Consider the following 15,160-nt stretch of genomic DNA (forward strand, 5'->3'; position numbering starts at 1 on the left):
TCATTGTCCCTTCCTCTTAAGCTAAATGTTTCTTTTTTAAGATCCGCTAAATGTATTTAAGGGACGTGTCATTGTCACTTCCTCTTATTTATTGTCTATAATACAGCAAGATGATGTTTTAAGGCATCCTGTTTCTTGTCTTACTCACTGACATGCGGCTCCAATTTTAGTTTTCAAATCATAGCGCCAGCTGGGCCCTAGATTCATCGCCCTCGACGGTCAGTGTGGCTACACTACACTCCAACTCACCAAGCACCCAAATCTCATACCCACATTCGCCCACAGGCCAAGGAAACCATGGCGACCATGGCCGCTGCAGTGTGCCACTCCCCAGCTCGCCTGTCCATCTCCTGCTCCTACTCTTCCTCCCACTCCGCGCCTGCGTGCCCGCTGCGCGTGGCCGTGGTGGGCGGCGGCCCGGCCGGCGCGTCGGCGGCCGAGGCGCTGGCTTCCGCAGGCGCCCACGCGTTCCTCCTGGAGCGCAGTCCCGCGGGGGCCAAGCCCTGCGGCGGCGCCATCCCGCTCTGCATGCTCGACGAGTTTGCCATCCCGCTGGGGCTCGTCGACCGCCGCGTCACCCGCATGCGCGTCCTCTCCCCCTCCAACCTCGCCGCCGACTTCGGGCGGTCGCTCCCTCCCGGCGCCCATATCCCCATGCTCCGCCGCGAGGTGCTCGACTCCTTCCTCCGCACCCGCGCCGCGGACGCCGGCGCCACCCTCGTCCCGGGCCTCGTCACCTCGCTCTCCCTCCCTGCGGGCCCCACCGACCCGTACCTCGTCCACTACATCTCGTCCGGCGATGGCCCCTCGCCCACTCGGAGCGTCCTTGAGGTCGACGCCGTCGTGGGCGCGGACGGCGCGAACAGCCGGGTCGCCCGGGAGGTCGGCGCGGGCGACTACTCGACGGCCATCGCGTTCCAGGAGCGCATCCGGCTCCCCGACAAGGCCATGGAGTACTACGACGACCTCGCGGAGATGTACGTGGGCGGGGACGTGTCCCCGGACTTCTACGGCTGGGTGTTCCCCAAGTGCGACCACGTGGCCGTCGGGACCGGCACCGTGGCCGCCAAGCCGGAGATCAAGAAGCTACAGTCGGGCATCCGGGCGCGGGCGGGCCCCAAGATCGCCGGGGGGCGCGTGATCAAGGTGGAGGCGCACCCGATCCCGGAGCACCCGCGGCCACGGCGCGTGGTGGGGCGCGTGGCCCTGGTGGGCGACGCGGCGGGGTACGTGACCCGGTGCTCCGGCGAGGGCATCTACTTCGCGGCCAAGTCCGGGCGGCTGTGCGGGCAGGCGATGGCCAAGGAGTGGCGGCTGACGGGCGCGGTGACGGAGGGCGGGATCAGGCGCGGGTACCTGCGGCGGTGGGACGACGAGTTCCTGCTGACGTTCCGGTTCCTGGACCTGCTGCAGCGCGTGTTCTACGGCGACAACGCCGGGCGCGAGGCGCTGGTGGAGATGTGCGCGGACGAGCACGTGCAGCGCCGGACGTTCGACTGCTACCTGCACAAGCGGATGGCGCCCGGCGAGCCCTGGGCCGACCTCCAGCTGCTGTGGCGCACCGCCGGCAGCATGGTGCGATGCAGCGTCCTCGGCAAGGAGGTCCAGCGCCTCCGCCGGCTCGAGCTGCTGCAGGCTTAGAGACAGGAAATCCCTTCCCTTCTCTTTCTGCAAGCAATGGGTACCGATGCTGTACTGAATAATGAGGTGAACCATGAGCTGTGCAATTTCTGCTTTTGCGATATGTGATGCAAGTTTGACACCATTTTGGAATTTTATGAAATGCCACCATGCATTGCATTGAGCTGAGCACCATTTGATCTGCCGCCAACACAACCCTTCCAGCACGCCTCAACACACCAACAAAACACCATTAATCTAAGGAAGCCACACGAAGAAGATTATTCGAACCACTGCAAAAAAAAAGGACGAAACGATGGACCACACACTCTTTAGAGCATCTCCGGTAGATGGTCTAAATGTGGCTGTCTGAAATTTCATATAGACAATGGTCTAAAAAGATTGTCAAGCAAATGGTCTATATATAGGATGTTTATATTCTCTCTCCCATTTTTTTGCAATATCTTATAACGATTGAAACTGTGTTACAAAATATAGACAATACAAAGCAAAAACGCGCGAAACAACTTGTGGTTGGATGGTTAGGAGGATAGCCCACCAGGGTTCAAGTACTAGACTTAGACTTGACATTTGAATTTATTTCAGACTTTTCGACGATGGTTTAGTCTCTCTAAGGTGCTCATAGGTATAGGGACAAGGACAACTGATCAAATGTATTGTCCTATAGACAATCTGCTGAAGAGCGTTTTTCACCTCATATTGTCTTTATCTCATAAACAACCCGTTTGTACGAGCTATTGGAGATGCTCTAACACGCTGTCCAGATCCATGGAACCACGGCCTCACTAGCCTGCCACAAGTGTTCGAGCGCACATCGTCAGGTGGGACTGAGGCCTGAGAGATTTATTCCAGATCATCCAGTCAAGTGGCATCCAATTCCAGCAGTATATAACCCCCATTTCATAATATGATCTGGAATGCAATTTCACCATGACAATTGACATGCACATGATACATCAGTACAAGGCACAAAAGCATATTTAGATCATGGAATAGCAGTACACAATTTGTCCAAACTCATTTTATTCTAGGTCTTGAAGAAGGACAAACAAATACTTCAATTCTCATCGACATACAAAAAAAACAGAAATACCCTCCTCTCCCTAAACTGCATTTCCTTATTTCCGTTTCATCGCCTGATGGTGCACAAGGCCATGCAGCTCAAGCTGAAAGAGAAACAAACTACAAAAGAGGTGGTGCCCAAAATGAAGCTAAGAATCATTCATCGGCGAATCTAAAGCTTTCGGCATACAAGACCGGTATTACAGTAACAGCAGTGCTGTGGTAAACACCCTGTAGAACAAGGGTGTATTATGCTCAGGGTGTACCTGTTAGAGGACGGTATCCAAGCTCTCCATTGTATTTCATAGATCTGTCTATAAAACATAGGGATAAACTTTCTGGAGAGCTTATGAGGTCAATCTATGTTTCCACTCGAATAAATATCAGGTAAGGTGAATGTTTGTACTAACGCTAGCTAAAGCCACGCCGCCACTAAGAAAAACAACTAATTGCCCTGCTTGATTCTAATGCCTCGATCTTCAGCAGGCAGCAAGGTATACAAAAACCACTGTAAGTTAGGACCAACTTGTAAGGGAACATCAAGTATGTGCCTATCTAAACTCTATAATATGGCCTGGGAAAGTGAGATTCATCGAAAATTGGAGCATGTAAAGGGGTAGCATGCCAGCTCCCCGAGCCTTAAGGTTGTGCAACGCTATTTTCCTAGCTTGTTTTCTCCTGATTTTCTTGCATTATTTTTTCCAGTTCCTTTTGCCCAGTAGATATCAGGATCTTCATTGTGTCGAATGCGGTGAGTTTAATGCTGCATGACATAACAAACTTGTGAGAGAACATAATTTTTACGGCAAGTTAAAACATGATGCTAGCTATCAGTGTTGCCGTAATTCAAATTAAATATTTTCAGACATGGTAATAAAAGTAGCACCTGCTATTTGGTAGATTTTTCAACGCGTTTGGCACAAAACCTCTGTATAGCCCAACTAGACCATCACGCTCCACAATGCCTGCATTTCGCATTAAAAAACTCAAAAATGCTTCAATTTGGTCAATAATGAACAAGATCAAGCTGCTAATGAGTACATAGAATGGTTAAAAGTGGCAAATAACATTGTACACACTGAGGTGGCTATGTAGAACTAAGCAAAAGATGCTGCATTACTATGCCGCATATGCAAGGGTAGCGAAATTCACTCGGCTACCTGGAATGGCATCGAAAATTGTATTATATGGTGTGCCTTTCATTTGCATCTGCCTCCTAACAGTGTCCAACGGATAGCACATCAAGGTTGCAAATGTTGCTGAAAGAAGAGCAGTTGCTAGAGAAGTCTCTGGTCTACTCTTGTACTTCTCCGGTACGGATTTCTTCATTCTTCGATACAGAAACGATGATTTGGATATATAAAAACGTGAGACAAATATTGAAATCTGAGACCATTTTATATACCATACACTATGAAGAATTGAAGATACAGTAGAAAGGATCTCACAGGTCAAAAACACAGAAGTTTACAGCAATGTAAGGTGCAATTCCTATAAGAGATGGACCAAGGCCCCCATAGAAGGAAGCTAGGCCTTCTTCTCTCAGCATGTTCAGAGCAACCTACAAAATTAGTCATCATGAAATGCCAGTTCGAAATACAGAAATTTATGTTTGTACTCCCTCCGTTCCAAAATAGATGACCCAACTTTGTACTAAAGTTAGTATAAAGTTGAGTCATCTATTTTGGAACGGAGGGAGTAATAGTTATTACCTGTGACATAGTGCTATGTCCAGATTGAACTGCTAGCCTAAGCCGGAGGACATCGAGTGGGTAAGTCACCTATCAGCAAGTACAAATAGAAAGTTCAGACCAGAATAAGAATGAATGGAAACACAACCAATTTTGACATATGAAACTGAAAACGAACAGCCATTTGCTAGAAAGTTAGATAAATAAATAAATTACAAGTGTAGAAGTCATGCCCGCACAAGCCCCAGCCGCAAGTCTCCCAAATACAGTAAGTTCTCCATCCTTTCTCCGGAATACTTTCTGAAAACATTGAATTGAAGTTGTAGAATAATAAAAAGGAACACAACACCACATTCACAATCACAAGAACATAAAATAGATTAGGTGACTATTGGTAGCAAGGAGATGTTATGACCTTGTAAACTTCATATGAGAAAAGTTGCACTGCGCTGTATGGAATTATGCGGATAACCTGGAGGAGTTTATGCAGAAGAAACAAGTCAGCACGGGAACACAAGATAAACCATGCACGAGCCTCAAAATTACAATTTGCAAGATGGGTAGTATCAAGCACCTGTGGAAGATTGCCCTTCCAGTAACCCTTTATACCCTCTTCCTTCCCTATCTCTGCCATAGCCTACACAATTGGAGGTGCATCGGCTTACATGATTTCCTTTATATGTGAATGCAAGTATCATCGGCAAGGCATTAAAAGAAAGCTATCGCCCTTTCTCCCCTATTTTATGACTGTCAACTCTAAAATGCATCCATCCAACAGAATGGTTAATATTCGTATATCAGTATTAAAGAAAATGAAAATGACCTGACACAGAGGGTATGGAAACCAGGTAATTCCATGGTTAAGCTTATCCAGTTAGTCAATCAAGCATCTCAAATCTATTAATAATTGACAACATCATAGATACAAGTGCAAAATAAAGGATGGAGAAACAGCTCAAGCTCTTGCCAAATAAAGCAAAACAAGACTTGGTGATTCTGAAGTTTCTAACTGTGATCTCCCACTAAGGACCTTTTTATCTTAGCCCTTCATCTTAAGTTACCTACACTTCTTTATAGTTCAGATAAGGTCTTTTTGTTTTGGTTATTCCTGATCCATTATTATTCAGGTAACATAGACTGCAGGTGTATAGAAGAACATTCAAGAAAAGGATGTTCTGAAAAATAATCAACGATGGATTTCAGTTAACCCTAAATTTTCTTTGAGCTGCAGTTCTAAATTTATGCATTGATTATCATAAAATTCACATGTTTTGCATCGTTTTTTATTTGCAACACAAAACGGAACGGAGCCAAAGAGAATGTAGCATTGTTACCTGCACGAATCCAATTCCCTTAGTGCTTTCACCCGCCATCCGCACGCTATGTGTCTGGGAGAAGAAGAGAAGAAACGCGGGTCAGAAACATCAGTTACACACCCAGGCAGCATGAACCGCGGGGTCAGAAGGCCGTGCCTGCATGAGGAGCTTGACGCGGTCGAGCGGCGCGGTAACCGTCTTGGCGACGGCGCCCGCCCCGGCGCCGGCCGCGAAGAGCGCGACGCTGCTGGGCACCAGCGCCAGCAGCGCCAGGGGGTGCTTCAGCAGCTGCGCCACCGGCGGCATCTTGCCCTTCGTCCCGGAGACCTCCGCTGCCGCCTGAGCCAGCGTTCTCTCCTTCTCCTCTCCCACATCCTCCGCCTTGACCCCGCCCTCACGGACGGAGAGAGACGCGAAGGCGCAGGGCGGGTAGGAGCGGCCCCACGGGTTACCCGCGCGGAGGAGGAGAGCAGGCGCGTGCGCGGGCGCGGGCGGCGGGCGCCAGGAGTCGCATGCCTCAACTCGCCGGTGGCTCATCGGGTGGTGGTTCGGCGGTGGGAGGCTGCCTGGATCTGCGAGCCCGCGGGAATCGGACGAATTTGGGAGTGGGGATGGAGAGGAGGGAGGGGATAAGGGGAGCAGGAGTTGTTAAACCCCGCGGTGGCAACGGGAATTGGCAGTGCCACGGCACTCGTAGTGACTACTGACTGAGTAGTGATGACAGCAATAGGGTCGCAGATGCGTGGAAAACGAGCATGGATCTGTCAAAACGACGACTCCATTTTTTAAGAGACACCAAATGCTCGATGCAAAAAGAAAAAAGGACACCATCCCATCCATGAACTCTTAGGAAGAATTTGATTAGTTTGATTGATTGGTCGCATAAAAAACTGGTCCGCATGAGCCTTTAAGCACCTCTGGGTCTGGCTAATCGGTCGATTTCCGCATCCAGGCCCGAGCGATGCACCTTGTGGCAATTGCGTGGCGGAGGCTACACGCGAGGCCCAAAAACCGATGCCTTACCACTTGGCTATACTCCAAACGGGGGGAAGGCTCGATGAAAACGAGCTGGGATATAGATTTTTCAGAAGCACGGTCTCGAGAAGTCACGTTGTTTCTGATGAGGACATCAATACCATTGTTACACCCACAGCCCCTGCTGCTATACATACTGGACCAATTACGAGAGCTCGCGCACGCCAACTAAATTATCAGGTACTTTCGTTTCTTGGTAATGATTCTAATGTTCATGAGAATATGATGCTGCCTAAATTGGATACATTTGTTTTGCTTACAAATGAAGGGCCTAGCTTGGAGAAGGATGAACATTGGAGCAAGAGCAAGCATGGAGATGATGGCATGCGCAAGGGGAACAAGAACGGAGTTACAAGTGATGATTTCAGGACTTTGAAGCCACCATAATGGGTGCATGAAGCCTTGGACGAAATATACAAGATGCCACTTCATAAATTTCGTCTAGAGGCTATTCTAGGTGCTGCATCACCTTATTATTGGGCCAGGCCCATGTAATTTCGAAATACATAAGTATAGGCTATTTTTAGAGTCCGTATATGTGGGGAAACAAGAGATAGGGTTGATTTCGGACCCCTCCACCAAGGGTCACGAAATTCCCCCCCTCTTCCTCCATATATACAGCCCTTAGGGCACCGTTTAGACTTTGGGTTTTGTTTAGATTAAAGTTCGCCATAGCTGCAACTTCGCGTACTTCGTTTGTGTTCAACGACCAGACAAAGGCGTCACAGAACCCCACCTTGATCAATAAAGCTTTCATCTTATATTCGCAATATCCAGATTGCAATCTCAGTTTCTTGCTTGTTCTTCGTTTGCTCGCAGGAAACAAACCCTCGTGGTTAGGTTGATCGTGCTCCGGCGTGGTCAATAACCTCTCGGAGTTGGTTTAGCGATTGCTAAGGCGCGACGTCCTCGCACGTTCGTAGTCGGATCGTCAAAGTCGACTTCCACCAAAGCGATATCCAACATCTCATCGAAAGACGGGACACCTTTGCCTCTATCAGTTTCCTGAAGAGGCGGCATAATTACCCTCACCTCTCTCTCCCGCTCCCTGTAGAATATGTGAATTGCAAGATGTATTGCTCTTCGTGCATAGGCACGTATATATGATGTACAAAGGTGGTCCACAGACCTTAACTACACAAGGAACTAGGAGGCGGGCCCAATACACAATATGCACATAACACATATACTCAACACCCCCCCCCCCGCGCGCGCAGTCGAAGCGGCACCGCGGCTGACGCAAAGACTGGATCGGAACTCCTCAAATGACGCTGTAGGCAAGCCCTTGGTCATGATATCGGTAAATTGTTGGGAAGTAGGGACGTGTAAAACTTCAATATGGGCAATGGCCACCTGTTCCCGGACAAAATGAATATCCAACTCAATATGCTTGGTCCGTCGATGATGCACCGGGTTAGCGGAGAGGTAGACCACTGAGACGTTGTCGCAGTAGACCACCGTGGCACGGTCAACAGGGCAATAGAGCTCCTGAAGCAGCTGGCGAAGCCACAAACACTCGGCGATGGCGTTGGCCACTGCACGATACTCAGCCTCAGCACTGGAACGAGAGACCGTAGGCTGCCGCTTGGATGACCACGAGATAAGTGAGGGTCCAAGGTAGACACAATAGCCAGAAGTGGAGCGACGAGTGTCAGGGCAGCCCGTCCAGTCTGCATCGGAGTAGGCGGTGAGGGCGGTGTCGGCGGAGGCGTGAAGCGTGACGCCAAGATCCATAGTGCCACAGATATAGCGGAGAATCCGCTTGACGGCAGCCCAGTGAACGTCTCGAGGAGCATGCATATGAAGACACACCTGATGCATGGCATAATGGATCTTCGGTCGAGTCAGAGTGAGGTACTGGAGAGCACCAACGATAGACCGATAGAAAGCAACATCCGAAGCAGGAGAACCATCCATGGCAGAAAGCTTGGCTTTCGTATCAACAGGCGTAGCGGCGGGCTTGCAGTTAAGCATGCCGGCGCACTCTAGGAGCTCGTGAGCATACTTCCGCTGATGAAGGAAGAAGCCATCCGAACGACGCACCACCTCGACACCGAGGAAGTAGTGCAAAGGAGCCAAGTCCTCGATGGCGAACTCAGCGCGAAGACGAGCCATGAGCTGACTAAGGAGACCAGCCGTACATGCTGTCAGGATGAAGTCGTCGACATAGAGCAGCAAGTAGGCCGTGTTAGAGCCCTGATGGTAGACGAAGAGAAAGGCGTCCGAGCGGGGTAGAGCGGAACCCAAGCTGGTGGAGAAACGTCGCAATGCGCTGGTACCAAGCGCGCGGATCCTGCTTGAGTCTGTACAAGGACCGCGAAAGCAGGCACGCATGGTAGGGAAGCGCCGGGTCAACAAACCCGTTGGGCTGCTAGCAGAAGACCTGCTCCTCGAGGTGACCATGGAGGAAGGCGTTGGAGACGTCCATATGGTGCACCGGCCAAGCACGGGAGACCGCAAGGTGGAGAACCGTGTGTATCGTGCCGGACTTGACGACCGGAGAAAAGGTGTCGGTGAAGTCGATGCCAGCACGTTGTCGGAAGCCACGAACGACCCAGCGCACTTTGTAGCAATCAAGGGTACCATCAGGACGGAGCTTGCATTTAAAGACCCACTTCCCGGTAATCACGTTGGTGTGCCGGGGACGGGGAACAAGCTGCCACGTCCGGTTGCGCAACAGGGCATCAAACTCCTCTTGCATCGCAGCCATCCAGAGCGGGTCACGAAGAGCGGCTCGAACGGAGGATGACAACGGCGACGGCTCAGAGGTGGATGCTGCATGGACATAGTCATCCGAGGCGTAGCGCGAGCTCGGGCGAAAACGCCCATACGGGCCCAGGTGACCGGATCGGCCACAGGCACCGGGGGAGCCGAGGGAGCCGGGGGCGCCAACGTCAGGGGCGCCGGGGGCGCCAACGCCGCGGATGTAGGAGGCACCGCATGCGGGGGGCGCACCTCAAAGCCAGGGGGCGGGCCAAGAGAGGCGTGCGAGCGCCCTAGGAGAGTCATCGAGGAGCCTGTTGGGGAACGTTGCAGAAAATTAAAATTTTTCCTACGGTTTCACCAAGATCCATCTATGAGTTCATCTAAGCAACGAGTCAAGGGAGAGAGTTTGCATCTACATACCACTTGTAGATCGCGTGCGGAAGCTTGCAAGGTGATGATGTAGTCGTACTCGACGTGATTCGAATCACCGATGACCAAGTGTTGAACGGACAGCACCTCCGCGTTCAACACACGTACGGGACGGGAGACGTCTCCTCCTTCTTGATCCAGCAAGGGGGAAGGAGAGGTTGAGGAAGACAGCTCCACCGGCAGCACGACGGCGTGGTGATGGTGGAGAGGCAGTACTCCGACAGGGCTTCGCCAAGCACACAACGGAGGAGGAGAGGTGTTGGGGAGGGGAGGGCTGCGCCTTGGAGGGTGGTGCGGCTGCCCTCCCCTCACCCCTCTATTTATAGGGGGAAGGGAGAAGGGGGCCGGCCCCCTAGAACCCATCTAGGGGGGGGTGCGGCGGCCTAGGGGAGAGGGGAGAGGGTGGCTTGCCCCCCAAGCCAAGGGGGGCGCCCCCTCTAGGGTTCCCCCCTCAACCCTAGGCGCATGGGCCCAAGGGAGGGGGTGCAGCCAGCCCACCAGGGGCTGGCTCCCTGCCCCACGCAGCCCATGTGGCCCCCCGGGAGGGGTGGCCCCTCCCGGTGGACCCCCGGAACCCTTCCGGTGGCCCCGGTACAATACCGGTATGACCCCGAAACTTCCCGGTGTCCGTTTGACAACTTCCCATATATAAATCTTTACCTCCGGACCCTTCCGGATCTCCTCGTGACGTCCAGGATCCCATCCGGGACTCCGAACAACATTCGGTAGTCACATACTAGTCTTCCTAATAACCCTAGCGTCACCGAACCTTAAGTGTGTAGACCCTACGGGTTCGGGAGACATGCAGACATGACCGAGACGCTCTCAGTCAATAACCAACAGCGGGATCTGGATACCCATGATGGCTCCCACATGCTCCTCGATGTTGTCATCGGATGAACCACTATGTCGAGGATTCGATCAAACCCTGTATGCAATTCCCTTTGTCAATCGGTACGTTACTTGCCCGAGACTCGATCGTCGGTATCCCAATACCTTGTTCAGTCTCGTTACCGGCAAGTCACTTTACTCGTACCGTAATGCATGATCCCGTGTCCAACACCTTGGTCACATGGAGCTCATTATGATGATGCATTACCGAGTGGGCCCAGAGATACCTCTCCGTCATACGGAGTGACAAATCCCAGTCTCGATCCGTGTCAACCCAACAGCTACTTTCGGAGATACCTGTAATGCACCTTTATAGTCACCCAGTTACGTTGTGACGTTTGATACACCCAAGGCACTCTTACGGTATCCGGGAGTTACACGATCTCATGGTCGAAGGAAGAGATACTTGACACTGGCAAAGCTCTAGCAAAACGAACTACACGATCTTTTATGCTATGCTTAAGATTGGGTCTTGTCCATCACATCATTCTCCTAATGATGTGATCCCGTTATCAACGACATCCAATGTCCATAGTCAGGAAACCACGACTATCTGTTGATCACAACGAGCTGGTCAACTAGAGGCTCACCAGGGACATATTGTGGTCTAAGTATTCACACGTGTATTACGATTTCCGGATAATACAGTTATAGCATGAATAAAAGACATTTATCATGAACATTGAAATATAATAATACTTTTATTATTGCCTCTAGGGCATATTTCCAACAGTCTCCCACTTGCACTAGAGTCACCAATCTAGTTACATTGTGATGAATCGAACACCCATAGAGTTCTGGTGTTGATCATGTTTTGCACGCGAGAGAGGTTTAGTCAGCGGATCTGCGACATTCAGATCCGTGTGCACTTTGCAAATCTCTATGTCTCCATCTTGAACATTTTCACGGATGGAGTTGAAACGACGCTTGATGTGCCTGGTCTTCTTGTGAAACCTGGGCTCCTTGGCGAGGGCAATAGCTCCAGTGTTGTCACAGAAGAGTTTGATCGGCCCCGACGCATTGGGTATGACTCCTAGGTCGGTGATGAACTCCTTCACCCAAATCGCTTCATGCGCTGCCTCCGAGGCTGCCATGTACTCCGCTTCACACGTAGATCCCGCCACGACGCTCTTCTTGCAGCTGCACCAGCTTACTACTCCACCATTCAACATATACACGTATCCGGTTTGTGACTTAGAGTCATCCAGATCTGAGTCGAAGCTAGCATCGACGTAACCCTTTACGACGAGCTCTTCGTCTCCTCCATAAATGAGAAACATGTCCTTCGTCCTTTTCAGGTACTTCAGGATATTCTTGACCGCTGTCCAGTGTTCCTTGCCGGGATTACTTTGGTATCTTGCTACCAAACTTACGGCAAGGTTTACATCGGGTCTGGTACACAGCATGGCATACATAATAGATCCTATGGCTGAAGCATAGGGGATGACACTCATCTCTTCTTTATCTTTTGCCGTGGTCGGTGACTGAGCTGTGCTCAGTCTCACACCTTGTAACATAGGCAAGAACCCCTTCTTGGACTGATCCATTCTGAATCTCTTCAAAATCTTATCAAGGTATGTGCTTTGTGAAAGACCTATGAGGCGTCTCGATCTATCTCTATAGATCTTGATGCCTAATATATAAGCAGCTTCTCCAAGGTCCTTCATTGAAAAACACTTATTCAAGTAGGCCTTAATGCTGTCCAGAAATTCTATATTATTTCCCATCAAGAGTATGTCATCTACATATAATATGAGAAATGCTACAGAGCTCCCACTCACTTTCTTGTAAACGCAGGCTTCTCCATAAGTCTGCATAAACCCAAACGCTTTGATCATCTCATCAAAGCGAATGTTCCAACTCCGAGATGCTTGCACCAGTCCATAAATGGATCGCTGGAGCTTGCATACTTTGTTAGCGTTCCGAGGATCGACAAAACCTTCCGGCTGCATCATATACAGTTCTTCCTTAAGATGCCCGTTAAGGAATGCTGTTTTGACGTCCATTTGCCATATCTCATAATCATAGTATGCGGCAATTGCTAACATGATTCGGACGGACTTCAGCTTCGCTACGGGAGAGAAAGTCTCGTCGTAGTCAATCCCTTGAACTTGTCGATAACCCTTAGCGACAAGTCGAGCCTTATAGATTGTAACATTACCATCCGCGTCCGTCTTCTTCTTAAAGATCCATTTGTTTTCTATCGCTCGCCGATCATCGGGCAAGTCTGTCAAAGTCCATACTTTGTTTTCATACATGGATTCTATCTCGGATTTCATGGCTTCAAGCCATTTGTTGGAATCCGGGCCCGCCATCGCTTCTTCATAGTTCGAAGGTTCATTGTTGTCTAACAACATGATTTCCAGGACAGGGTTGCCGTACCACTCTGGTGCAGAACGTGTCCTTGTGGACCTACGAAGTTCAGCAGTAACTTGATCCGAAGTACCTTGATCATCATCATTGTTTTCCTCTTCGGTTGGTGTGGGCATCACAGGAACTGTTTCCTGCGCTGCGCCACTTTCCCGCTCAAGAGGTAGTACTTCACCGAGTTCTACTTTCCTCCCACTTACTTCTTTCGAGAGAAACTCTTTTTCCAGAAAGCATCCGTTCTTGGCAACAAAGATCTTGCCTTCGGATCTTAAGTAGAAGGTATACCCGACAGTTTCCTTAGGGTATCCTATGAATACGCATTTTTCCGACTTGGGTTCGAGCTTTTCAGGTTGAAGTTTCTTGACATAAGCATTGCATCCCCAAACTTTTAGAAACGACAGCTTAGGTTTCTTTCCAAACCATAATTCATACGGTGTCGTCTCAACGGATTTAGACGGTGCCCTATTTAAAGTGAATGTAGCTGTCTCTAGAGCGTATCCCCAAAATGATAGCGGTAAATCGGTAAGAGACATCATAGACCGCACCATATCCAATAGGGTGCGATTACGACGTTCGGACACACCGTTTCGCTGAGGTGTTCCAGGTGGCGTGAGCTGTGAAACGATTCCACATTTCCTTAAGTGTGTACCAAATTCGTGACTTAAGTATTCTCCTCCACGATCTGATCGTAAGAATTTTATCTTTCGGTCACGTTGATTCTCTACCTCATTCTGAAATTCCTTGAACTTTTCAAAGGTCTCAGACTTGTGTTTCATTAAGTAGACATACCCATATCTACTCAAGTCATCTGTGAGAGTGAGAACATAACGATATCCTCCGCGAGCCTCAACGCTCATTGGACCGCACACATCGGTATGTATGATTTCCAACAAGTTGGTTGCTCGCTCCATTGTTCCAGAGAACGGAGTCTTGGTCATTTTGCCCAAAAGGCATGGTTCGCACGTGTCAAACGATTCATAATCAAGAGACTCTAAAAGTCCATCGGCATGGAGCTTCTTCATGCGCTTGACACCAATGTGACCAAGGCGGCAGTGCCACAAGTATGTGGGACTATCGTTATCAACTTTAAATCTTTTGGCATCTACACTATGAACATGTGTAATATTACGCTCGAGATTCATTAAGAATAAACCATTGACCATCGGAGCATGACCATAAAACATATCTCTCATATAAATTGAACAACCATTATTCTCAGACTTAAATGAGTAGCCATCTCGTATTAAACGAGATCCTGATACAATGTTCATGCTCAAACTTGGCACTAAATAACAATTATTAAGGTTCAAAACTAATCCCGTAGGTAAATGTAGAGGCAGCGTGTCGACGGCGATCACATCGACTCTGGAACCATTCCCGACGCGCATCGTCACCTCGTCCTTTGCCAGTCTCCGTTTATTCCGCAGCTCCTGCTGTGAGTTACAAATATGAGCAACGGCACCGGTATCAAATACCCAGGAGTTACTACGAGTACTGGTAAGGTACACATCAATCACATGTATATCAAATATACCTTTGGTGTTGCCGGCCTTCTTATCCGCTAAGTATTTGGGGCAGTTCCGCTTCCAGTGACCCTTCCCCTTGCAATAAAAGCACTCAGTCTCAGGCTTGGGTCCATTCTTTGACTTCTTCCCGGTAACTGGCTTACCAGGCGCGGCAACATCTTTGCCATCCTTCTTGAAGTTCTTCTTACCCTTGCCCTTCTTGAACTTAGTGGTCTTATTGACCATCAACACTTGATGTTCTTTCTTGATTTCACCCTCTGCTGACTTCAGCATCGAGAACACTTCAGGAATGGTCTTTTCCATTCCCTGCATGTTGTAGTTCATCACAAAGCTCTTGTAGCTTGGTGGGAGCGACTGGAGGATTCTGTCAATGACCGCCTCATCTGGGGGGTTAATGTTCAGCTGGGTCATACGGTTGTGCAACCCAGACATCTTCAGGATGTGCTCACTGACAGAACTATTTTCCTCCATCTTACAACTGTAGAACTTGTCG

General features: G+C 49.7%; 2 protein-coding genes across 2 annotated transcripts; one reads left to right on the forward strand and one right to left on the reverse strand.

Moving 5' to 3' along the window:
* Positions 1–231: 231 nt before the first annotated feature.
* Positions 232–1,762, forward strand: LOC119275794 (geranylgeranyl diphosphate reductase, chloroplastic-like). The gene has a single exon (XM_037556711.1). It carries the CDS (start codon positions 298–300, stop codon positions 1,639–1,641), a length of 1,344 nt encoding a protein of 447 aa, XP_037412608.1. The 5' UTR covers positions 232–297; the 3' UTR covers positions 1,642–1,762.
* Positions 1,763–2,975: 1,213 nt separating this feature from the next.
* Positions 2,976–6,389, reverse strand: LOC119275795 (probable envelope ADP,ATP carrier protein, chloroplastic). Its single transcript, XM_037556712.1, has 10 exons — positions 5,867–6,389; positions 5,729–5,782; positions 4,969–5,031; positions 4,810–4,866; positions 4,611–4,694; positions 4,416–4,484; positions 4,152–4,264; positions 3,864–4,033; positions 3,590–3,668; positions 2,976–3,466 (listed from the first exon to the last, which is right to left on the reverse strand). The coding sequence occupies exons 1-10, from the start codon at positions 6,245–6,247 to the stop codon at positions 3,367–3,369; spliced, it is 1,170 nt and encodes a 389-aa protein (XP_037412609.1). The 5' UTR covers positions 6,248–6,389; the 3' UTR covers positions 2,976–3,366.
* Positions 6,390–15,160: the final 8,771 nt, after the last annotated feature.

Source organism: Triticum dicoccoides, chromosome 3B (genome assembly GCF_002162155.2).
Source record: "Triticum dicoccoides isolate Atlit2015 ecotype Zavitan chromosome 3B, WEW_v2.0, whole genome shotgun sequence".
NCBI classification, from domain to species: Eukaryota; Viridiplantae; Streptophyta; class Magnoliopsida; order Poales; family Poaceae; genus Triticum; species Triticum dicoccoides.